This window comes from Trichoderma aggressivum (genome assembly GCF_033847375.1).
Source record: "Trichoderma aggressivum f. europaeum strain CBS 100526 chromosome Unknown scaffold_009, whole genome shotgun sequence".
In the NCBI taxonomy this organism is placed as follows: domain Eukaryota; kingdom Fungi; phylum Ascomycota; class Sordariomycetes; order Hypocreales; family Hypocreaceae; genus Trichoderma; species Trichoderma aggressivum.
This window is the reverse complement of record NW_026946375.1, coordinates 543,440-566,363: the sequence shown is the minus strand read 5'-3', so window position 1 is coordinate 566,363 and position 22,924 is coordinate 543,440. Positions and strand designations below refer to the sequence as shown.

Here is a 22,924-nt window from a genome sequence, read left to right as displayed (position 1 = left end):
TTCTTATTTTAATATGCAGGGGGTATTGTGATGATAGAGAATGATTTCAGGACATTCATATCGATCTATGCAAGTCATGTCCCTTCAGAACACGACAACGCAATGCTTTTTGGTATATACGCTTAAAACACCCATAAAATGCACCATATTTTCTCTTGCCCTCTTATTCAATTCATCTCTGTTTTTGTATTCTTCACTGCAATCTCCTGAGCTGCTTGATTTCCTTCTTCGCCACTTCAGCCCAACTCTTCATTGGCTGTAGCGTGGCAATCTTCCTTGGCCTCACAGTCACGTTTGGGTCTCCGTCGTCTCCGTACAAAAGGTCAGCCCTCAGTGCTGTAGGCGATGACATGACCGAAGAAGACAGCGACAAGCCCGGGCTTGGAGGAGGCGGAGGCGTCGAGGGTCTTCGTTCCCTTCGTTCTCTCTGGATGGGAAGTGCCCCCCAGTGGACATCTGGTTTGTCGTCGGGTTCTAATATTCTGCTTACGGCTGGGCTGTTGTGAGCGGGCGTTGGCACGGTGTCCACGCTCTTTCTGGAAAAGATGGACGAAGCCATGCTGCTGTCTGTCAGGCTCTGTTCCTGGTTGAGGTTGGGGGTGCCTGATCGGCTGCCGGGAGTCACGGGAAGGGGCAGTTTGGATCCCGAACCCCTGGACCGCAGCGTGTATCCCGACAGGCTCGTCGTGCTCGGGGTCCTATTCGGCAGGCCGGGCGATATTTGTTGCACGGCCTTGATTGTTGAGGTGTTGCTGAATCGAGATAACGACTCCGTTGAACGAGACGGCGGGGTGGGCGTATGAAAACTGGCCGAGGAGGCCCGAGGTGATGTCTGGTACCGAGGCTGGAGCGGTGGCCGCTGTGGGATAGCTGACGGTGTCGACTGTGTTTTTTTCAGGCCGAGACCGACGCCTCGAGAAGCTGGTGAGGGAGAAGGGGGAGCATTGCGTGGTTTTGATGCTTGGCCCGCCTGGCGGTGCTGGTGCTGGTTATGCTGGTCGCGATCATGGTTTCTTCTGCGCCCTCCCTGAGCCTGCTCTAGCTGTTGGCTTTTTTCCTCGGCGCTCTTCAATAGCGCCTGGAGCTTGGCGACATCATGCTCGTGCGCCTTTCGCGCATTCTCCAGGCGTTTCTCGTACGTCTCATCTCTGCCGTGCAAGTCGGCAATCTTCTTTTTCAAGTCATCGTTCTCCGCCTTGAGGCTCATCAGGGCGACGAATTTCTTGTCCCACTTATCTTCAACCCAGGACGCTGGGCGTTTGCAGCATTCGCCGTGATAGATCTGGTGAATGCCTCCGATCATGGATAGCTTCTCGTCCACTTTATCGGCCGGTAGTCGAGCACGGGGCATGGGTGATATCATCTTGGTAATGAGATTCACGAGAGGTCGCGGCCTGACTGTTTCCTGGCCCTCGTAAGTAAACATGAATTGCGGTGTCACCAAGGCATGGGAAGTGAGTTTTTCGAGGAGGCGCTTGAGCTTGTCTTCCCGAATTGCGAGCTTCTCGCTGCGGGAGAGATCGGCTTGATAGGTCAGGGCGTCGTCAAATTCGGAGAGCCTGACATTGTACAGCACCGTTGCGATGTTGAGATAGACGAGTCCCAGAGAATACATATCCGAGAGTTGCATACTAGAACTATCCTGGCTGTAGAGCTCCGGCGCGCGCCACTTTTCTGTGCCAGGATTGCCGTCGATGGTGGTTTGTTCCTGGCCACTGACATCCTTGGAAATGCCAAAGTCGGCCAAATACACCCGGCCGGGCTTGAGCAAGATATTCGAGGGCTTTATATCTAGATGGCGAACGTCGTTGTGATGGCAGTACGCCATTGCGCGAGCCGCACAGCCAACAACGCCGCGGAGGAACTCAAACGGGCATCTTGCAAGCGAGTCCATGTTTTGCGTCACAGTCGAGGGCTCAATTGCGCTCAAGTCGTTGATCTCTAGTGCGTCGAGCCGTGCTAAGACGTCCTCGCGGTCTCCCGTGCCTGCGCGTATCGAGTCTAGATTGTCCAGCAGAGTGTCGAGATCGCAAACGGCAGCGGGCCAGATGAGCAGGCATAGTTCGTGCGGCCGAGGCATGTAAGCCGCCACCAGCTTGACGACGTGGCGATGGTCCAGCTTGCGCATCGTCAGCCCTTCCTGGCGCAAGTCGTCGATTGTAAGCCCACGGCGGCGCATGATGCGCTTCCGAGCGAGGCAAACGGCATCATGTGTCACTTTGTCCACACGGCCAAAGGCGCCGCCGCCGAGGTGGTCGAGATGGGTTAGACGGGAATCGAATCGTTTTGCTTCAGGACCGTTGAAGTTTGGTTTGTGCCTGTGTCGAGGATGCATTTGTCCGAATTAGCTTCCAATGTTTCTTTTGCTTCCTTCTTCTCACAGCTACACAACTGGTTCCAATTGTAGCCGCCAACTGCCTTGAACCCCGGCTGCATCTCGTTCGAATGACTCACACGCTCGGCCACTGCTCGTCATGATCCCACGCCGCAATGGCCTCCCGCTCCCTCACCTCTTGTTCGGCCCATGGCGGTTCTCCGTCAAGGGCCAAGCGTCGGCCCACGGTGATCCAGCCGTCGCCCCGATCGCCCATGCTGGGGCGCACAAATGCTCAGTCAGTGGCTGGTGGAATAGAATATCAAAGCTGCCAACTTCCCCAGCTTGCTCGCTCTCTGTCTTGTTGTTTGTTAGTAGTTTCGACCAAGAGACGATGTGAATTGAACAAGGTCTGAGGCTGAGGATTAGCTGCGCCACTGCCGTGGTCAAGTTGCAGTGAATCAAGGCTTACTAACCCGATCAAGCTTGTGTGGAGTCTACATGTACCCAGGACCCTGTACCCCACAAGAATTTAGTACCCTAAGTTGGACCGATATAAGGAATGTAGAATTCGCTGATTAGAGCTATAAAACGCTATAAAGAAAGGCTAGCGAATTAGTTTCAAGTATATAAAACATTATATATAGTATATACTTAACCTACTGCTTAATTACTAGGTAGTAAGAGTATTAATAATACGCGCGCCATCTGGTCTCACGGCGGAGGGCCAGTGACCAAGATGAGGCTAGTTGACACACTCCTCCACACACAGTCTATATTTCAACCAAGAGATGTACAAAAGAATGGCGCCAAGGTTTGAGGAATAAAACGGCTCATACGGTGTTTTCATGCGGCGAAGCATCAGAGGGTATGGCGGGACTGGATTTAGTGCAAGTTATATGCTTGAGTACCTGATGATGGAAGTTTAGTCAAGGAGAAAGACATGGATGCGACAAGGCAAGTGTTTGCGCATGAGATGGTGCAATCAGCCGGCTACATGACATGCCCAGTTTGTAGATAATACTAGAGTAGACTACATGTATAGTTCTCGGAGCATAAAGGATTGGAAGCAAGATATTATCATCTATTTTGAAACGAATTCAAGACTAACATGTTAGCATGAAACCGGATTTGTGCATCCAGTGAGCCACTGAGCCACTTTACTGGCATAACAGTTTGCGTTTAAAGATCCCCCTACGTTGGGCGAGTACTCTCCTTGGTTGTACCACTCAGACGCAACGTAAAAGACCTGGGCGTCCTGGGCGCCCTGAGCCTCAGCTGCGTTGATGAGAAAACTAAGACCGACTCCGTTATCGGTACCCACGGCGCCCTCTCGAATCATGTTGGTGATTGTGTCTATAGCGGTATGGTCAGTCCAAGGACAAAGATTGGAACCAAGAGTTCTTCGTGAAAAGTTATACTTACCTGATGGACACGGGTTGACCACACCACAGGTCTCGCCGTACTCGTTGTACACGCCATTATAAGTATCGCAGTTGCAGGTGTAGTATCCATCAAAGTCTTGCAACAGGCCAGGATTCCAGATGCCGGTCGATGGACCACCCGTGGTGGGGACTCGGACACAGCCGGAAGACTCCGTCAAGATTTCAGCCAGAATGAAGCGATGGTCGATGTTGAACTGGTTGGCAATGTCGTTGATGCCGTTCTCCAGGTCGTTCATCTCGTCGTCGGAGAGATTGGGGACGTTGTACTGACTGCACGAGTTCTGAATGCTGTTGTAGTTGACTTGCCAGATGTAGTTGAACGAGACCCATTGGCTGATGGACGGCCAGCCATCGTTGGTGCTGCCGTCGCCGTAGTAGGCTCTGCATCCAAGACCGCCGTTGACATTCTCGTTGTCGTTGATCCCGTACACCGCGGCAGTGCCTGTAACGGCTGTGTCGGTGGCTAAAGAAGCAAGGCTTTTGAGAGTTCGGGTGCCAGGAGGAAGGGGAAGACTGCGATTGACACCACCAGCAGCAGCAAGGGCCGCGCCGGCTAGGAGCAGTCCAGTCTTGGCCACCATTTTATGTGTCTGGGATGAATATATACAAGTTGACTTTCTAATAAACGCTGATGGGTATATCATGGAGGTAACAACAGAAAGGGATCGGCGGGGATATTTATATGCGGCTTCGGAGAGCCTTCATCTTCATCCATCTCCAATGTTTGGGAACCAACCTGTTCCATTCCCACAGCGCGGAACTTCGGCACTCAAAGACGGAGATTCAGAGAGTATAACACCGAGTGTAGAGATGAAGTTTGGAATCACCAATACAAACAATGTGCCGTTTACACGGAACTTCGGCACTACAAGAGGGGTGCATTATATACAGGCTTATGTACATGTATTCTAAAGACCTAAAGCCTCACTACACCTCCACAGAGCGCCCGTTGGTGGTGCAAAGGAATGGAAATTCTGTAGTGCTCTACAAACGAGGTCAGGAATCATGAACACTATATAAGAGGTGCCGATAACCGGTGTGCGCAAACTAGGTAATATTATAGTAGTAGTCTTTGTGGAGCAGAAACCAATCATCACATGGAAAAGGATCCGAGTTACCCTGAGTTACCCTTTGCGGCGTTTTAACGCCATCTTACAAACGTTACAGTAACTGAAACAAGAAGGTGAGGGAACAGGGAGCTGCCGCATCAATACAGAGGTGGTTCAGGCTTACCAAGTCTGATAAGGCGACGTGCAATAGTATTATGATGCCGGAAAGAATGCATGCGGCTACTGCTGCTCTCCACTCTACACGTATTCAATTAAAGCCGCAGGCTTCACATATTCAATCTGAAAAGGCAGTTGTAACACATGGAAAATTCATGTTCAAGTTGATTCGCGACTGCGGCATCATGCAGCAGGGAGCCATATACAGCCGCTACACCAGTGCCATGATTCACTATAGCTGCGGATGAGGCATCATGTCTCTAGAGAGTCTCAAAGAAGGGCGTGCGCTTAACAGTGGCTGCCATTTCCAAGGCCAAGGAAAACATGGAACCGTATTAGTGAAATGGCACTGCTGTTACCAGTCCACATCAACTGCTATACACGCACTATCGGCAAGGCAGACATTGATAGTTGAAAGCGCATATTAAATGATTGGCAGGGGGTTGGACGGAATCCCCACGGAATCGACAACACTTGTGGGTGTAGTGCTCTGGGACGCATCGAGCCAGTTTCTGGTGATGGCGCGAGGATATGAACGAGTATAGAAACATAAGTAAGCTCATATACCTAGTTTGATATTCCCCAATCCATCTCATTTATTACTTACATGTATTTTTCTGATGATCCGTTCCAGATTGGTTGGACAGAACCTTTTTATTTGTTCCACGTTGTGTAGGTACCCTGTAGTCCCATTATGGGCTCATTATATTTGTCTTTTCACAGAACAGGAGACAGGATAATTAAGGAGATTAATTACTGAACGCATCGGATACATCTCTTTCGACAAAGACTTTTCCGTATTGCTTGCATGGATAACTGGCTGGCGTCTAATTACAACGAATGCGGCTATGGATGCTGAGCGAGATGCGAGATGCGATATCCGAGGTGCGACGTGCGATGTGCGAGGCCCAGCATGATACAGCAGCAAAAACATATAAACCATCAGTATCTATGTTGGGTATGTATATATACCCAAGGAGCATCTGCTTGTTGTAAATTTGGTTTATAACCTGTCAATTCTCAACCTCTCTCAACTTCAACTCCCAGTGCACTCTCGCAATGGTCCTCGGTCCTTGGAGCTACAACCTCAGCCCTGCAGCAGCCCTGCTATTTGCTATTCTCTTCGGCATTGCTACCATTTACCACATCTTCATCGTCTCTCGTCTCCGCGTGTGGCATTTTCTGCCACTTGTTGTTGGCGGTAGTTGTATGTTCCAGTTGCCTTTCCATGGTTCTCTCCCCCGAAATATCACAGCTCGGACTGATTCCCATTGTCGATAGTCGAAAGCGTTGGCTACGTTGTTCGCTACTTGGCAAGCAAAGATGAAACAAACGTGGCTCTCTTCGTCATACAGACACTCCTCATCCTCGTTGCCCCGGCTCTCTTTGCAGCCTCCATCTACATCGTACTCGGACGGTTAATTATTGCGGTGCGCGCCGAAGCATACACTCCGATTCGACCGGCATGGCTCACAAAGATATTTGTGGGAGGCGATGTCCTGTCCTTTGTCGTCCAGCTTGCGGGTTCCGGCTTGTTGACAAACAACTTTAGCCTGGGGAAAGCAATTATCCTCGTTGGCCTGGTCGCGCAGCTCATCTCTTTCGGGCTCTTTGTGGTCACAGCAATTGTATTCCAGCGCCGACTTGACAGGAACCCAACCCCTGAGAGCTATACACTGGACAGCCGTAACCGAATGCGGTGGAAAGGCATCATATTCCTTCTCTATTCCAGCAGCGCCTTGATATTTGTCCGATCTGTTTTCCGTCTTATCGAGTTCACTGGCAGCAATGACTCGGCAATCATGACGTCTGAAGCGTACCTCTACGTCTGCGACTCAACTTTGATGTTGATTGTCCTGGCGATCTTGGGCTACTTCCATCTATCCGAGTACGTGCGAAAAGATAAGGGAATGGAGCATCTGCAAGGCGAAGAGCTGCTGTAATCTAGACTACGGTGTTCTGAGTTGGCAAGGCGACGTCACGACGAGCGTGGTTATACATGATGGTTTAGCCGGATTATATTGGTTGAAAAGGTAATCTGTTTTTCTTTTCCTAGTTTTTACTTCTTTTTCTTCCGACTTTTGGCCATATCTAGATTTTCGGAGTAGGTGATGGGTTTTGATCAACCAGGGCGAATCCTTTTATATTATTCTTAGATAGTTTTCCGAGTGCTTTCCGCTGCTAGATGACTAGACAACGTATTACATGGTTTATAAAAGTCCCTTCATTGCCTAGATATTAAACCTGTGTTTCGTTGGTGAGAAGCCGGACAATGGAAACCTTGTCATCTAGCTGCATTGCCATCTTTGGGATTGATATGTATTTCCGCCATTCCACCCCCACACTTTCCTCTATTGCCTCCATGTCGTGACTGGCCACATCCTGATAAATCCATGTCGCTGGAAGAAGGTTAAGAAGAACAAGGTAGTAAGCCAAGATGATCAAAGCACGGTGGCTTCCCCGTTGTACCATTTCGAGAAATTCACTGGGCGCAACATCAAAAGCCCATGCCTTGATCTTCTTCTCCAGCCATAATTGCTCGTGGGGTTCTCCCAAGATGGCAATGAGCCTCCCGAGGCTCGCCGTGACCTCGTAGAGAGTGCCTCGTCGCCCCCAATCGCAATCGCTTTCCTCCTTTGGGAGTATGTCTTGGATCTGAGGCAGTACTGCCGCAGGCAGCGAGATATCGCTAAACGATCCGTATAGAGAGCCCGTGGAGCGGCTGCCTGTCTGGCCGGATGAAAGTCCATATAATCTTCCGTTGGACGGGAAGTTCCTCTGGCCTACCGCCAGGGCTAGCCAATTGGTGACCCATATGCCGGAATGCTTGGTCACGCGGTCTATCGCGAAAGAGACCACCGCTAATAAGTGTGATGCAGCTCTGACGGCACTGATGTTTTGCGCTGTTATGCCTGCAACGGCCTGCCGAAAACTGCGTAGGGCCTGGTCGCGGTATAGATAGATAGGCAGACTCTCTCGAGACACGGGGTCGGTATAAGCGAGGTGAGTCATGGCGACAAGGAGGACTGTGTCCATGAGAAACTCGTGTTCCAGAGCGAGTTGGGGTACCTCCCTCAACATTGCGTCTGAAACCCTTTCATTGCGCTAGGCGGCTTCAAACGACTGAACTGTAAAGATGCTGTACTGGTGCATTAGACGAAGATCCAGCAAGTGCTTGGCGCTGTAGTGAGGACCTTCTGATAGAGTCTGAAGAAGTGGCTGCGTGGATGGTTGCGGCGTATTACTTTCACATCTGAATGAAGTGGTAGGGCCAGCATCTTCCCTCATGGATATATATACGCACTCATCTCCGCGGCGTCGGCGACCAGTGCATTGTGGCTTTCTTTCATCACACTGGCATTCGGTCAGCTCGTGTCTCCTACGGATGGAAACCGGCGGCGGTAAGTATTTGCCTTGACGCGACGCGATTTGCACCTCTTACAGCCAGTTTTGGACTTTTGGTGGAAGCGGATACTGCCGGACATGGTTACTGATTACAAGCAAAAAGGCATTGCAATGATGGTAATGACAATGGATGGAAGTCACACGTACATGTATGAATGCATATTAGACTTGATTGACATAGCACTTTGGCCGATGCTGAATCCATTGAGGTGACTAAGCTGGATTAGCCTAGTTACATACCCTGTATAAACGAGGGTTATTTACAGTCTTGTTTTAAATGAAAGAGATTGGACAAGTTACACTTTAAGAAACAAGGCTGTAATAGCCAAGTTGAATGATGCTTGATTTGCTCTCGCACCGTTGTCTTTTAATATGGTAAGGCAACCTGGATTTCGGCTTTTGCATCTAGTATTACTCAAAAGGGATATTTCAGCTGGATTCTCCAAGTGTCAGTGAAATAAACACAATGATGCATTGTCGGATAGGAAAAAATTGTAAAAATGGAAAAGGCAGACGTATACCACTAATTTACTAGCAGTAAATAATACATGTATTCAAAGTCATCTGTCCATTTGCTTCGACTCATTGTTTCTCAGTCTCAACATCACTTTGTTCATCCCGCCCCTTTCATCTTATTCTGCAAAGGCAGTATGTCTCCCACTGCATCCCAAATTTTCCAGTAACTTGTAACTTCACATTCATACTGCATATAGCAAGAAAGAGCATTTGCCTCATAGTTATTGTTGAAATCTGCCATTTCCATGGGTCTTGCAGTCTTGAAAGAAGAATGTTGCGACGTTCAAAAGGAGACTCATCGATATTTTACACGACACGCTTCCAGGAGCACAATTGACGAAGGCCCAGTTGTTATAAAATTTGCTTTGTGTATTAGAACGCAGTTGTTTCTGAATGGCTAGTCATCCCATCTAGGCCTCAGAGGGAGCAGCGTGCGGATCTCCTCTGTGAGCGCGAACTATATCGATGTTGATATGCGTCGAATAACGCAAGTCGTTTCCAATTGCTTTCACAGCTTTAAAAAGTACTGAAAACACAGACAATGGACTCCGCGTAGACTTTCTTTCTTCCTAAAGACATAACGTGCCTGAATCTGCCCCTAGATAAATTGTTGTTTGTATTATTGGATTCTCTGAAATGGATCAATGAAGCCGAATATGCACGGTAAATCATCTGATGCTGTTCTTTCTACATACACTGACCGAATATGGCATTGATCTTACTCTGCTTGGCGTAAAATACTCTCCATGTGTGCTTTGCTTAAACTCCTCACGCTGGGCAAGTAAGCATAACCAGCGGTTCCATCATGCTATTCTGTCTTAAGGCACGGCAACCTCCTATTACTTATATTGATTCATTTTTTTCAATGTTTCGTTGAGCTAGTGTAGAAAAAAACCGCTCGTCCCTCTCCTCTTTGTTTCAACTTCCGCCAGACTTTTCAATTACTAAACAGTCCCCTCTTCTCCCCATTTTATGTTTAGTAGTGATAAGTAACCCTACACAAGTGAACACAAAACCTCAGTTACGAGTGCCGAATCTGATTTATGTCATGCAATTGAATCTATCCGAGGACTAGATTGAATCTGAATTTGAAGGTTTGTGTGTATTGTTATGATGTAGTTGACGATTCAACAACCCATCTGTTTTGGCCAAGCATCTTCAAGTTTACTAAACCACCACGCCATCTTGGTATCCGTGTCATAATTGAATTAAAATACCACCTCAATCGCGCATTTTCTCGGAGAATCATTCGGCATGTCCCACAGATGAGCCTCCAAACTCCAACTTCAGTCTCCAACTTCCAGCCTCTAACCTCCAAATGTTCTCACGCGCTGGAGATTCCGAACCATGACCGACGAATGTCAGATTTGTACGGGTAAGCACCCGGCTCGGACGGCTATTGCGGCATACCTATTAGTACCAGTAAGTTAGCGGAACAAGGGTGGAATCGGAACACAGAATAGAAACGGCAAAGGATTCTTGACCCCGTCTCTTCTTGCCTCTTATTTTAGGGGGCCGGCTGAGCTACAAAACGATTGGATAGAATACGCCCAAAAGAGCAATAAGCGACAAGAAGTGAGAAACCCACGCCCACGGGTCCTATCAAAACAGGAAATTCATGGCGACGAAAACCACCTTGTATGCAAGCCGGGACGGAGATGAGCGAATGGAACGATGCTTCGGGCACTATTTCGATGAGCCCAAGCAGTGTGTTGAGCTAAAACTGTGGGCTCAGCAATGAATAAAGTGGCGGCGCCGCTCCGACTTCCACTATGTAAGACCGGCAGTCGCTGGAGCTGGAGCTGGAGTATCCCAGCCGTGCAGTTGCCTAATGGGAAGCGTCCTCTCCAATTCTTTGTTTCTTGTTGACGTCCCACCGGCACGGTAGTGTCCCGTTTTTTTTCCTGTCAGGGGTCGGCCGCCGTTCCGCTCCTGGTCATACCTTCGTTACATGGGTTGAACGAACTGCCTGGTAACCGACCCGTACTACTTGACTGCATGGCCTTATGTAACAGCCTGTAATAGAACTCGTATGTTGGAGCTTATACAACTGGAGACTCAACAGAGCGGAATTCCGCACCGTAACGATACATGTAGGCGATTACGTTTCTGCCCTTGCTCAAAGACAATTAACGCCGCGGCGATAGGGCAAGGCAGAGACAACAGTCGGATTGTGGTGAAAAGACGCGCGTCTGTTGATCGGTTCCCGGAAATACAATACACGATTTCATCTAAGCTTATAACTAGAGAGCTGATAAGTTTGGACGGCAAATTGCTAAGGGTATAAGTTGTGTTGCTAGAGATGAAACCCTTTTAGTTCACTTGCAGATCCGCCAAAAGGGGCGAGTGTACTTTCTACGGAGTATCTTACTACTTGCAGACACGGGATAATCTTCGTAGTTGTCATTTACATAGATTTGATATCAAGAGCGCGAGCTTGAGTAGAATGGGCGATGAAAACACTGTCTCGATCATTGTAGGTTTTCACTCCTTACAACTCGTAGCGTAGTTGATAAGTCCAGTGGTTCATTCCTTCAATTGCTGCAAGTTGAAACAACAAGGAAACGGAACCAAGTCCTATCGATGACGATAAGTAATACTGTACTCTTCATGCAGGCATGTGCAAAAATAAACTACATGACAGAGCATATTGAACTGGGGGATCATGGCACTTTCGGCATGATATGTGGCTGCATCTTGTATGAGTACTCGATAGTCTCGTCAGAAAGCAAATTAGAGTTGCGGAATGTTAGGCAGCAGCAATACCCATCACGCCGATACTACTAGATTCGGAACCCAAAGGACTTCGTTGGCGGGTTGTGCATCTCCACGGGCATCATTGTTCTCCCACCCCCTTACGGCCTCCACACTCAGAGGCTCAACATCCCATATTGGAAGCACGTATCTGCACGTCGATAGTAGGAGCCAGGTGTTTGTACCAGAAAGAGGGTGGCGGCTGCTACGTCTTGGCACAAAATCAAACAGTATTCCCCTGGGGCATGGGGTGGAAGCAAAACGCCGACCGCAGATGTATAGGCTCATCCCCTAGAACGTCCTAAGCGTGTTGCCACATGAGCCCGAGCTTATACTACCACCATGGTTGCATCTGAGCAAATGTCACTGCAGTAAAGGGGAAAGGTCTAGCCAATGTTAGAAGCCGGCTTCATCTTGTACCACGGCTTCGATCGACGTGGCCACAAGCTTCAATCTCAAGGTAATAGCTCATGTTGTCGGCCAGAACGAGTTGGAATAGGTGGCCCTTGAGTATCATGTCAGACATTAAGACGAGCGTCACGATGATGATTCGTGGTGAGACGTACTGTAGAGTAATACCATCACCCCGGCCGTTTCTATACAGTTGGATGACCCCAAATCATAGCTCCCAAACTTCAGTATACAACCAACGTACATACCCTTCTGATAGTAAAGCAAGAAGATGGATATCACATCTTCCACGCAGACCAAACTTCACATCGACACTCCCGTTGGATGCTTCTAGAGTCTGAAGCAGCAGGTTGAGAAGCCCCCACATCGCCGGTCGCTGTAACCATATTGAACAAGGAAGATCATCACCAAAAGCCCCCCAATATGCAGAGCCTCAGGAGTAACTCGTAGGAATCTGTGCCCATGTCCCGGCGTGTAGACAATGCTGTCGACTCCACCTAATTAACCTCCATTGAAGTTTGGCCATGTTGTAAGGTTTTTTTTTTGTGACAAGAATTGGGGTACAGGAGCAAACCTCCACTTGAGCCGCAAACTCTCCATCTGCTTCATCACAGGACTCCTTCTTTTCACAAGGGCTCACGATCGAGGCTGAACTTGTGCAAAGCCATTTCAAAGTCGGCTCATCCAGCCGTCAATCTGACCAAAAACGGGCAACTTGATGCCTTTTCTCTCATAATTTTCCCTAATAGAGGGCGTGTCCGAGAGATAAAGATGGTACATTCGCGGACCTACTCGGACGAAACCGTACGAAATAAAGGCGTCAGATCTTGAGTTGAAAGCCGCGGTACATGGGGCAGGGCTGAAAACATGCTACTAGCTGCATATCGGACGGCTTACCTTGTTGTTAGCAGGATATCGGACATTAGGAGGCCTTTTTCGGCGATAGCGTCCGAGGACCTCTCACTTGGCAGGCACTCGGGTCTTGACATTGTATTTCGTCTGTTTTATGCGGGATGATGTCTGATTTGTGAGAATTTGCATGTATGTACTTTGGTCGGTAAGTGTTGAAGAAGCCCACCTTTTCTTTTGTGGTTGTCATCATTGTCACCACCCTCAACCAACCACGTGCTAGAGTTGAGATAATCAGACAGGTTCAAGTGGAGGCGCACGGATTGCCGCGGAAAATGCCCGTGAGTACGAGCAGGAGGAGGGCGGGATATTCAGGGCACACCTCTGCGTCTGTATCCACACCATTGGAGAAAGAGACAGTGCATACTCTCTCGTATATCGCGTTCTCCAAGAACTTTGATGGAATACTCACCCACAACTACCTTTGGACAGCATGTGGAGTTTCGACCAAAATACAGATTGGCATGAGGTGGAACGTCATTGTCGATATCTACCTTGGTAGAGGACTGCCAGAGTCGTCGACATGTTGGTCCATGGCCCGCGTTTTGTCAAATCTGGTCCAGGAAAGTATACAGGCATCAAGCGTCTCTTGACTGGTTGAATATAAATGCCTTTTTAGGTCAACGGTATGGGAGTAACAATAATAGAACAGCTGACGTTGTTCTTTTCACAACCTGGAAGGAACATGCTCCGTACTATGCACCTGCAAGCAACTTTGAGGCGGAATTGAGTTACATGGAGACCACAAAGGGGCTTGTACAATGTGCTTGCTGGAACTCTGCATCAGCCCCCAGTAATAGTTGCAACTCGCCTCCTGGCCAATCATTTTTTACTCCAGTAAGCTGACCTGTATGACCCATTTAGCCGGGTATGGATTATGAGGCCCCTATCGGCCAAGACGAGACGTCAAGCTGGACTATCTCGTCTCAAAGCCGGAAGATGATGCATGCAGAAATGGCCAGCGGTGTATCCATGCTACGAGATACAGGAAATCACGATTGTGTCGATGGCCTTGGAGAAAACAGTCTGCCAGAGACTCGTTAAACTCGGGGTCTGTGGACCAGATGACTCTACCCAGCGGCAAGGTTGGATCTCCGTCTCACGGGCTGGAACTGCGGCATTGCAAATCGAGCCCAAGCCGCACAGGCTTAGGGCCCAAAGGCACTTGGAAGAGGATGATGCTCTGCCACACCGCTGCAGAAAATCAAATGCATGGCGGCATGAAGCTAATGCGGGGAATGCGGCATGGAGACGTTGGGTGTGTGCTCATGGTATGTATGTATCAGCACGATTAGTGAGTGGCAGCCGGAATGGAAAGCAGCGAGTGTTTGTGGCATCACGCAGACCCCGTGGATGGTGTTGTTAGTGACGCACAGGCTGAACCAAGCCGAAGGGGAATGATGCGCAGTTGCTTCTGAGAGGACCAGTCGTACCCGATGCCTGGACATGTACGAGGATACTCGTACGTGCTGCAGTCTAGTCGTAGGACTTGGGGCTCGAAGCTGTGGAGGTACTCGTAGTTGCGTCGGATATCGGATTGCATCTGATCCAGGTAAAGGTTTGCAGCACCGCGGGGACCCATCTCTCATCTCCCGCTGTTTGCAAGTACCTAGTAAGTAAACAGTATGCTCAAGTGTGCTGCAGAAATACAGGTACCAAGTTGCTACACTGCAGTAACGAGTCGATGGCATAATCAAAGGCTTTGATTAGAAGTCTGGTCTCTTCAACACGCCCCGATGGAGCTACGAGGTTGACTGACTTTGCTTCTGTTGCGGCCGTCGGCCAGCTGTTTGGGGCAGGCGGTGGCAGAATCGGGAGCCTACCTAGTAGTTCTGGAAGGCGGTGGGCCCATGGCAAAGAGTGGGTTGACAGCCCTGTTTGCCTGGCGTCTGGGGCGTCTAGACCCCCAAATAGCTTCCATCTTCATGTTCCGTGTTGTGCAGCACAGATTCTGTAGTGACAAACCGCTGGACCGGAGCACAGTGTTAATTGGGGGCCGACCCCGAAGTCCAGCATCCTGCTCCTTACGCGTACCTTGTTTGAGATGGACGCAGGCAAGGTACCTATAGTGCTAGGTACCTAAGAATCTGCGCTGGGAGGAAGCCGCCGTCGAAACCCTCCCCAGGAATCGCGGAACTTGCCGCTTGCACTCACCAAGCTGGGTCGGTATTATGTACCTAGTATTATGTACTAAGGTACTAATTGATTCATTGAGCTGCTCCCGCCAGACGAGATTCGCCATGATCGGCTGGGATTTGTACAAGGTACGCCCTCTGGTCTACAATGATACCATATTGGGCACTGTGCATCGCCGCTACTTCCCAAACCAGATGTGCGGACGCCGCCAATCACAGCTCCCAATTGATATGACTAAGGCAATTCGAGGCTTGCGCCGAAAAGCGCCCGGCACGGAAGTCGCAACTTTGCTCCACACTGGACCAGGGCTTGCCAGGCTACCGACTTCCTAAGACGGCTAGCCACATCTTAGACAGCTTCTGCCCGCCTCTAACTGCTTATTAATTGCGCTTAGGTCGCCTGCATGCGGCTTAGCGATGCCGCATTATCTAATCACCCCGGCAAGCCCGTGGTCTGTGTGCTTGTACCGGTATCAACGAGTGGCTGCCTGCGAGCAATGGAGATTCATGTACCATCTACAGCGACGAGCACAGCTGCAGAAGTGGTGTGAAACTGGCTGGTGGTTGAAGTGTGATTACATTGATGTTGCTATACTATAGTAGTGTTTGCTTCGGGTTGTTTTTTGGGGGGCTGCTGAGTTGGATAGTTGGTGGTGATTGCTGAGAGACGACGTCAGAAACGAGCTGTTGCTTCGTAATCAACCAGCTTCGGTTAAGGCGCAATTCTGGTCAACAGGCGCCAGACCAGACCGCACGGGGATGGAGGACAAAGGAAAACCGACTCCGTGCCCCCAAGTTTCTCAACACAACTCTGTTGTTTTTGGTTCATTTGCCAACAACCGGCACACCGCGGCAACCTCACAATTCTCACGAGTTACTTACTGGACTCGTTCATCCTCACAGCACGCAACTTGCAAGGGACCACATCAATACCCAGGTACCTTGCTCCAGCAGCTCCATCATCTGTACTCGTACATTAGTACTTGTACAGGACTGTAGGGCTGGTTACCGAGGCCAGACAGCTCCACGGCCCCTGAACCTGACCTGCTCGGACCCCCCCCCCCCCCCCCCCCCGGAAATCCCTGCGTCGGATCCATCCATCCCCGTCCCCATCCCATTCCCATCCACCACCTTGTAAGCGCAGCAGCACAAACCTGCCTGCGGCCTGTTGCGGTGCGGAGCGGTACTTGCGGCTCGTCAGCGAGATTCCACCCTCTCTCCAACTGCACTCCAGCTGCTCTGCTCTGCTCTGCCCTGCCACCTCTCTCTCACTCTCTCTCTCACACCGAGCCTGTGACCCGGACGAACGCGGATGAAATAGTCCTTGTCCGGGCTATACAAAATAGTATTACTATTAGTATATTCCTGTCTTGTGCCCCGCGCCGTTTCCTGAACCCCCGACGTCACGACCAATCTCTCCAATCTGTGCTTGTTTTCTCCGCTGGATTATTCTTTCACCACCAACGGGCTCGACTAATCACCCACCCACGTTCGACGCCCGACTGCACTGCACCTCACAGCACCTCACTGCACCTCACAGCATAGCGCAGCACAGCACAGCAGAGCACAGCACAGCATGAGTCGCCTGTCTCGGGCTGAGGCCCGGTCCCCCTTGCCGTCGCTGCAGAGCGAAATCTCGATTCTCAATGCCGAAAAGTATGGCGAGGAGCCCAGACAAGTCAATGACAAGCGCTCGCCATCGCCGGATCATGACGAAGACGACGCCGTACGGAAGAAGCGCTCCAGAGGCCGTCCGCGGCTCGACACCAAGGACGAGACAGCCGCCGATGTGAGTAACGAAGCTTGGCAGGCATTTGCACAGCCATCATGATTCATCATCACTACCGCCCTCACAAACACAAGCACGAGCACGAGCACGAGCACGAGCACGAGCACGAGTACTATCATTGGCACAGTCTTCTTCTTCACGTCCTCTGTTCCCCATCCCCCCCTCTCTCTAGGCATGCTCACTTCCAGGCACATGGGATGGTGCAATCTAATCTAACCTCTTCACCTTTCTGCAGCGTCGTCGAACCCAGATTCGTCTTGCTCAGCGAGCTTACAGACACCGCAAAGACACCGCCATCACCACCCTCGAGCAAAAGGTCAAGGATCTCGAGGCCTCGAACGAGGCCATGAGCAAGGAGTTTACCAAGTTTTACGACATCATCCTGGCCGAGGGCATCTTTGACATTGCCCCCCATGCCGCCCCTCGCCTCAGACTCATCGCCGACAGGCTCCTCCGCATCTCCAGCATGGTGGGAACCAGCAGCATCACCTCACCAGACAGCGACGAATCCATTGTGGCCAAACCTGGCGCCGGCCGCAAAGGAGCCAAGGACATCGCCATGAGCCTCGGCTCCCAGAGCAGCATTCTCGAACCGGAAATCACGGCTTCCACCTTCTCCACCTCCCAGCACCAGCATCCGGCTGCTTTCAACTACGAAGTCATCGCTCAAGCCACGCCAAACAACGCCAGCTTCCCCTTCTTCTCCCTCGATGCATCCTCCTCACAGCCCCAGAGCGGCAGCTATCTGGGCAACTCCATCGCCAGCCCTTCGCCCTACCCCCGGCTCTCGCCGCCGGCGCCATTCGGCTTTAGCGAGCGCTCCTTTAGCAAGAGATTGCAGCGGACAACCCTGGAGCGCGGCCTCAGACTGGCCACGATGAAGAACCCGCCCCCTGAGCAGTATGCGACCGTCTTCGGCTTCTGCTTACTGTTTGAATCCCGAGAAGCCATCATCCGGAGATTGGCCGCTGGGCTGAAAAAGGCGCAGAGCGAGGTCATGGACTGGAAGCTGTCGACGTCTGATCAATTTGGGTTCTTGGACAGTGCCTTTTCCTCGGCCGGCTCGGATGACTTGGGCCACGCGCTGCTTTCCCTGGGTAAATCGAACAGTGCCTTTTCTGGCCTGACGTCGGCATTTAACCAACAGTCCTCAACTGGTTCTGATGAGCGAACGGAGCAGCGGATACGGATGATTTGCCAGAACTTTGAGGGCGAGTTCTTCACGGCTGACGAAGTAGAGTTGTTCCTGCGCAGGCTTGGCTTGAGTATTCCTCCCAACGTCGACTACCTCGAAACAGAACTGGACCTCAACGACCTCCAAGCTGCCGACGATGCCAGCACAAAGAGCCACTTTGCCAGCATCGGATTGTCTCCCGGCAGCCCAGGCCTGGGCGCCGGCGGCGGAATCCACAGCAACATGTGGCAGATGAATGCCCCCTCGATAGGCGATTTCGCAAGTTCCCTACGAGGAGACTCGTCAGAAGGTCAGAGCAGTAAGATGGCAGAGTTTGGAGACGAATCTGACCCGAATGGAGGATTAGTCTCGTTTATGAACAATCACGACTTCAGCCAGATGTGGTCTGCGGGATCTAGTTGGCAAAAGACAAAGGTTTCCCTCGACATTCGCAGGCTAATAGAAGGTATGTTGACTGTTGTGCCTGATTTCTTTTTCTCCCGATTTCAGATTACTGACGTGTATCAGAACTGGTCGGTCGGTCAGTCTGTCTCGGCAGGGTACCGGGTGTGCGGCCCAAGGACGTGATCAAATCCGTCAAGATTGCGGCGGGCCTATCAACCTCTAGCGCACCGTGATCAACTCGAAACACCACATCTCGACTCGCAACGTGCAAAGAGTTACACGCCATCATACCATCGTACCGGAAAAGAACATTTTAGAGACGGATGCCTTTTTACTGATTTTCACGGCAAATCAGGAGGGCGAGAAAACGCATCTGGGTCACTGATTCAAGCCCATTGATTGATTCTTGGAGCAGCGGGAGTTACAAAGGATATATACCACGGAAGTCCAGGGCGAACGGACTCTTTGTCTGCACCGGCGGAAAGCGTGTTGATATTTTTGTTGTCTTATTTGGGGGGTTTACATATTTGGTATGGGGATAAGACCATGTTTCTGACCATTTTGGTTCACGAATATATAATGTGTTACATGGACGTGGGCGTCCTTTTTTCTTTCTTTGTATCCCTCAAGATTTGTCTGTCTGATGTGCAATGATACAAGGAAAGGCACTGAGATGAACTGGTACTGGACATGATTGAAATGAGCATCTGTCAAGATGAGCAATTGTAAAAACAAGAGGCCATGTTGCACAGAAATTGGTCAAATTAAAAAAAATACGACGAAAAAAAAACATGTCTTGATTTGGCGGCGAGAACAAGCATCAATTCCGAAGCCGAAGCCGGCTATCGCTCGTCTAAGTAGGGATGCCCGATTAGGCAGGTGATCCGCCCAGACGGGTAGACAAAAGTGTGGAGGCGGCATTTCAACTCCGCCTTGTTCAACTTGTGAGCTTATCAAGATGTTGTAGATGAGCGCCTTTTACTTCAATTTCTACAGTATATTCTATCTCAGTAACTAATAGTTTCACGATATACTCATTGTGTCTTTTCTTTGCTCTGGAGACTACTTTTAACATAGTTCTTCATTCAAACTCTACCCGCTCTTGAAGCCCACCCCCCACTCAAACTTCATCTCTCACCATGGAGTACAGACAACAACAACAGCAGCACTCCGTCTCAGACTCCCAGGTCAAGATCCAGCCTCGCTTGATCATCCACGGCGGCGCGGGAAATATTCTTCGCAGCAATTTCCCGGCTGACAAATATGCCGCCTACCGATCCTCTCTTCTCTCAATCGTGAGTTTTCCTCCAAAACAACACCCACCCATACAACATATCCATCTATGCTTCCACCATCAAAGCTGATATAATGAGATATGAAAAAAAAAAAAAAGGTTTCTAAAACGCGAGACTACATGAACTCTCCCACCACCGAAAAACACGACGCAAGCATCCACCCCTCTGCGCTAGAAATCGCCACTCATGCCGTCGCCCAACTAGAAGACAACCCGCTCTTCAACAGCGGCCACGGCGCAGTCTTCACCCGCGACGGCATCAATGAATTGGAGGCTTCGGTAATGGTCTCGCGGGGCTTTAAGAAGCGCGGCGTGGGCGTCATGGGGCTGAGGAGAGTGCGGAATCCGATCCTGTTGGCGAGGAAGATGCTTGAGCGTGGGGAGCGGGATCTTGCGCCCGCGGGATCTGTGCCGTCGACTTCTTCTGCTCTACTGCTGGATGTTGATGAGAGTGTGCATGGGGGATTGAACGTTCCGTCTGCGCAGGGACATACACAGCTCCACGGCCAGACGGCGGAGCAATTGGCCCAGATGTATGGCCTGGAAATGGTCGACCCGAGCTACTTTTTCACGCAGCAGCGCTGGGACGAACATGTGCGTGCGTTGGAGCGCGAGCAAAAGGGGTTGGGTTCGGGCATGTGGCACGCGGAGGACCATCTTCCGCAGGGAACGTGCGGAGCGGTGGCTTTGGATGCCGAGGGCGTGGTTTGCGCTGCCACGAGCACGGGCGGGATGACGAATAAGTTGACGGGCCGGATTGGCGACACGCCCGTTGTCGGGGCTGGGTTCTGGGCTGAGGAATGGGATGAAGAGAGATTGGAGGAGCTTGTTGTTGAGAGGGCGAGGCCTGGCGTGAGTTTTGCTGGGCCGTTGAAGGGGTTGCTTGCGGATTGTTTGCCCACGCCGTGGATGTATTCGCCCGCCGGACAGTGTGTGGCCTCGTCTTGGACGCGATCCATGGGGTTTTCGGGGACGGGGAACGGGGATTCGTTTCTGCGTGTTAATGCCGTGCGTACGGTTGCGGCGATTGCGCGATATAAGCCTGTTGCTGGAAGCCAGGCGTTGGCGAGAGTTGCTGGTCCGGGGGGCGAGTTGCAGAAGAGTGCGGGAAATCGATGGGGTCGGACGGGAGAAGGCGAGGGCGGGATAATTGGTATCGAGTGTGTTTTGGAGCGAGATGAAGATGGCGGTGTTGTGGGTGTCAAGTCGGAAGTGTTGATGGAGTATAATTGTGGTGGCATGTATAGGGCTTGGATTGATGATGATGGGGAGGCGGTGATGAGTATCTGGTCGAATGGATCTGCAGACGAGCTATAGGGTAAAAGATCAACATGTATCCGGCAATATAGAGATTTAGATGAGAGTGCAACTAAAGTGCAGTTATTTCAAGGGGTCTCATTGCCCCGAATTCATTTCATTCTTCTTTCATGCATGGATTACAGCATCCACCGGCCTTGTTTCCAAAAGGCACAGCTATACACAGGGGCAGCGCGTCCCTCCTCCACGCCGGCTCTCCTTTTTATATATTCGTACACTGTGAAGAAAAAGACTCACAAACACCAGTTTTCCCAGCACCCGCGTAGTTTGTTCTCTTCTTTTCCTTCGACTTCTCGTTTTCGCGGACCCAGAGTTTCCCTCCCTGCCCTACATCTATAATTCACGGAAAACGCCAGTGCGATGCGGGTTTGCAGATTATCCATAGATATTGGTAGATGTTTGGAGATTGATTCTCCCCTTCCTTTCCCTCTCCCATTTCTTCCTCGTTCGTGGTTCGAGTCAAATTTTCTATCCTTGTAGAGCCTCTGACGCCGTAGAGTCAACAGGGAGAGAGAAATAATAATAATTGGTGCGTTAAAAGTTCGAGAAAAAAAAAAGCCAAGACCAGTAAAGTGGAATAAAAGACAAGACTCAAGTAAAAAAAAAAAAAAGGCAGAGTTGAGAGAGGCGTAATATCGATTCGGGGTTTTCGTTTCGTTTCGGGTCATCCTGTTCTGCTTTTTCACCTCACAACGCCTGGACCTCGGAGTTGGGCGGCGGCTGGGGCATCTCCAGCTTGGTTGTTCCAGACATCATCTTTCCAAAGGCGATACCGACACCCTCGATGACGGCCAGTAGGACGGCGCAGCCAATGGCGTTGTTTCGGGCAGCCTTGACACCACCGCGGAAGGCGAGGGAGCCGCCGGTGAAGAAGCCCGCACTGCAACAAGGTTTTTTTTTTCGTTAGCAACCCCAGTTGGCTCGCAGGTTGACGGATGCAAATGCAAATGCTCACATGATGGCGTTGTAGGGATCCTCCTTCTTGCGGATGCCCTTGACGGCGCAGTCAAAGGTCGAGAAGAGACCGCCCCAGACGCCAAAGTTGCCGCCCAGGACGGGAGCTCGCATCTTGACGGCGGTGATGGCGCCGATGCGGCGTTCGCCGTAGGGAGAGTTTCGGAAGCCCTTGATGCCGTGCCAGATGGTTCCGCCAATGGCCTGTAGATGAAAACAATCAGAAAACGCCATGATGATCCAAATCTTGCGTCGATGACAGTCAATGTGGGGGGAGGGAGAGAGAGAGAGAGAGGCTTTATCAACATACACCCATGGCAAAAGCACCGCCAAAGTCATTGAGAATGACAAAGGGACAAGGGTCGCGTCCGTGATCCATGGCTGTGGGAAAAGAAACGGAGTCGGAGGAGGGGAAGCTGGGCGAGTCTGGGGTCGAAGATGCCGTTGCTTTGTAGTGGTGAGGAAGAAAAAAAAGTCGGTTTGCGCTGGCTGAGGCGGGATCTGGGTTTTTGGAAATCGAGAAATTTCGGGCCGCCGCGGCGCTCGTTCCGTTTTCGCAAAAGGCATGGAAGTGGGTGGCGGAATTTGCGTTCCGTTTTGGTGACGGGGGTCACATGATCCGTTTGTTACGGAGGGTGAGCGTTTGAAACGGTACAGTGGACTTGGTATAACATTCAAGACAATCGATGGATCTTTCATGTGGTAGAAGTGATATTGAAGAGATGGAATCATTCTTCACAGCTATTCTTACGGACAACAGTTGCATATACAAGTCTAGAATGTAAGCACTGTGATGTTGCCCACTTGGGTAGGTCCATGTATACAAGTATCCTCCAGACCTTGAACCTTTGAACCTCCAAGATTTGCCTTGCCTCT

The 22,924-nt window shown here is 50.6% G+C and overlaps 7 protein-coding genes across 7 annotated transcripts; 3 read left to right on the top strand and 4 right to left on the bottom strand.

Moving 5' to 3' along the window:
• Window positions 1-193: 193 nt before the first annotated feature.
• On the bottom strand, window positions 194-2,591 carry Triagg1_3294 (uncharacterized protein; the record flags this gene model as incomplete). Its single annotated transcript, XM_062897570.1, has 2 exons — window positions 194-2,318; window positions 2,455-2,591. The coding sequence occupies 2 exons, from the start codon at window positions 2,589-2,591 to the stop codon at window positions 194-196; spliced, it is 2,262 nt and encodes a 753-aa protein (XP_062757818.1).
• Window positions 2,592-3,428: 837 nt separating this feature from the next.
• Window positions 3,429-4,340, bottom strand: Triagg1_3293 (uncharacterized protein; the record flags this gene model as incomplete). Its single annotated transcript, XM_062897569.1, has 2 exons — window positions 3,429-3,670; window positions 3,740-4,340. 2 exons carry the CDS (start codon window positions 4,338-4,340, stop codon window positions 3,429-3,431), a joined length of 843 nt encoding a protein of 280 aa, XP_062757817.1.
• A 1,704-nt stretch (window positions 4,341-6,044) lies between these two features.
• On the top strand, window positions 6,045-6,928 carry Triagg1_3292 (uncharacterized protein; the record flags this gene model as incomplete). Its single annotated transcript, XM_062897568.1, has 2 exons — window positions 6,045-6,192; window positions 6,267-6,928. The coding sequence occupies 2 exons, from the start codon at window positions 6,045-6,047 to the stop codon at window positions 6,926-6,928; spliced, it is 810 nt and encodes a 269-aa protein (XP_062757816.1).
• A 295-nt stretch (window positions 6,929-7,223) lies between these two features.
• Triagg1_3291 (uncharacterized protein) lies at window positions 7,224-8,066 on the bottom strand (the record flags this gene model as incomplete). The annotated part of the gene is made up of 1 exon (XM_062897567.1): window positions 7,224-8,066. One exon carries the CDS (start codon window positions 8,064-8,066, stop codon window positions 7,224-7,226), a length of 843 nt encoding a protein of 280 aa, XP_062757815.1.
• An 8,625-nt stretch (window positions 8,067-16,691) lies between these two features.
• On the top strand, window positions 16,692-18,716 carry Triagg1_3290 (transcriptional regulator family: bZIP; the record flags this gene model as incomplete). Its single annotated transcript, XM_062897566.1, has 3 exons — window positions 16,692-16,904; window positions 17,140-18,544; window positions 18,607-18,716. The coding sequence occupies 3 exons, from the start codon at window positions 16,692-16,694 to the stop codon at window positions 18,714-18,716; spliced, it is 1,728 nt and encodes a 575-aa protein (XP_062757814.1).
• A 1,181-nt stretch (window positions 18,717-19,897) lies between these two features.
• Window positions 19,898-21,094, top strand: Triagg1_3289 (uncharacterized protein; the record flags this gene model as incomplete). The annotated part of the gene is made up of 1 exon (XM_062897565.1): window positions 19,898-21,094. One exon carries the CDS (start codon window positions 19,898-19,900, stop codon window positions 21,092-21,094), a length of 1,197 nt encoding a protein of 398 aa, XP_062757813.1.
• A 687-nt stretch (window positions 21,095-21,781) lies between these two features.
• On the bottom strand, window positions 21,782-22,427 carry Triagg1_3288 (uncharacterized protein; the record flags this gene model as incomplete). The annotated part of the gene is made up of 3 exons (XM_062897563.1): window positions 21,782-21,974; window positions 22,050-22,252; window positions 22,359-22,427. 3 exons carry the CDS (start codon window positions 22,425-22,427, stop codon window positions 21,782-21,784), a joined length of 465 nt encoding a protein of 154 aa, XP_062757812.1.
• Between the last annotated feature and the right edge of the window lie 497 nt (window positions 22,428-22,924).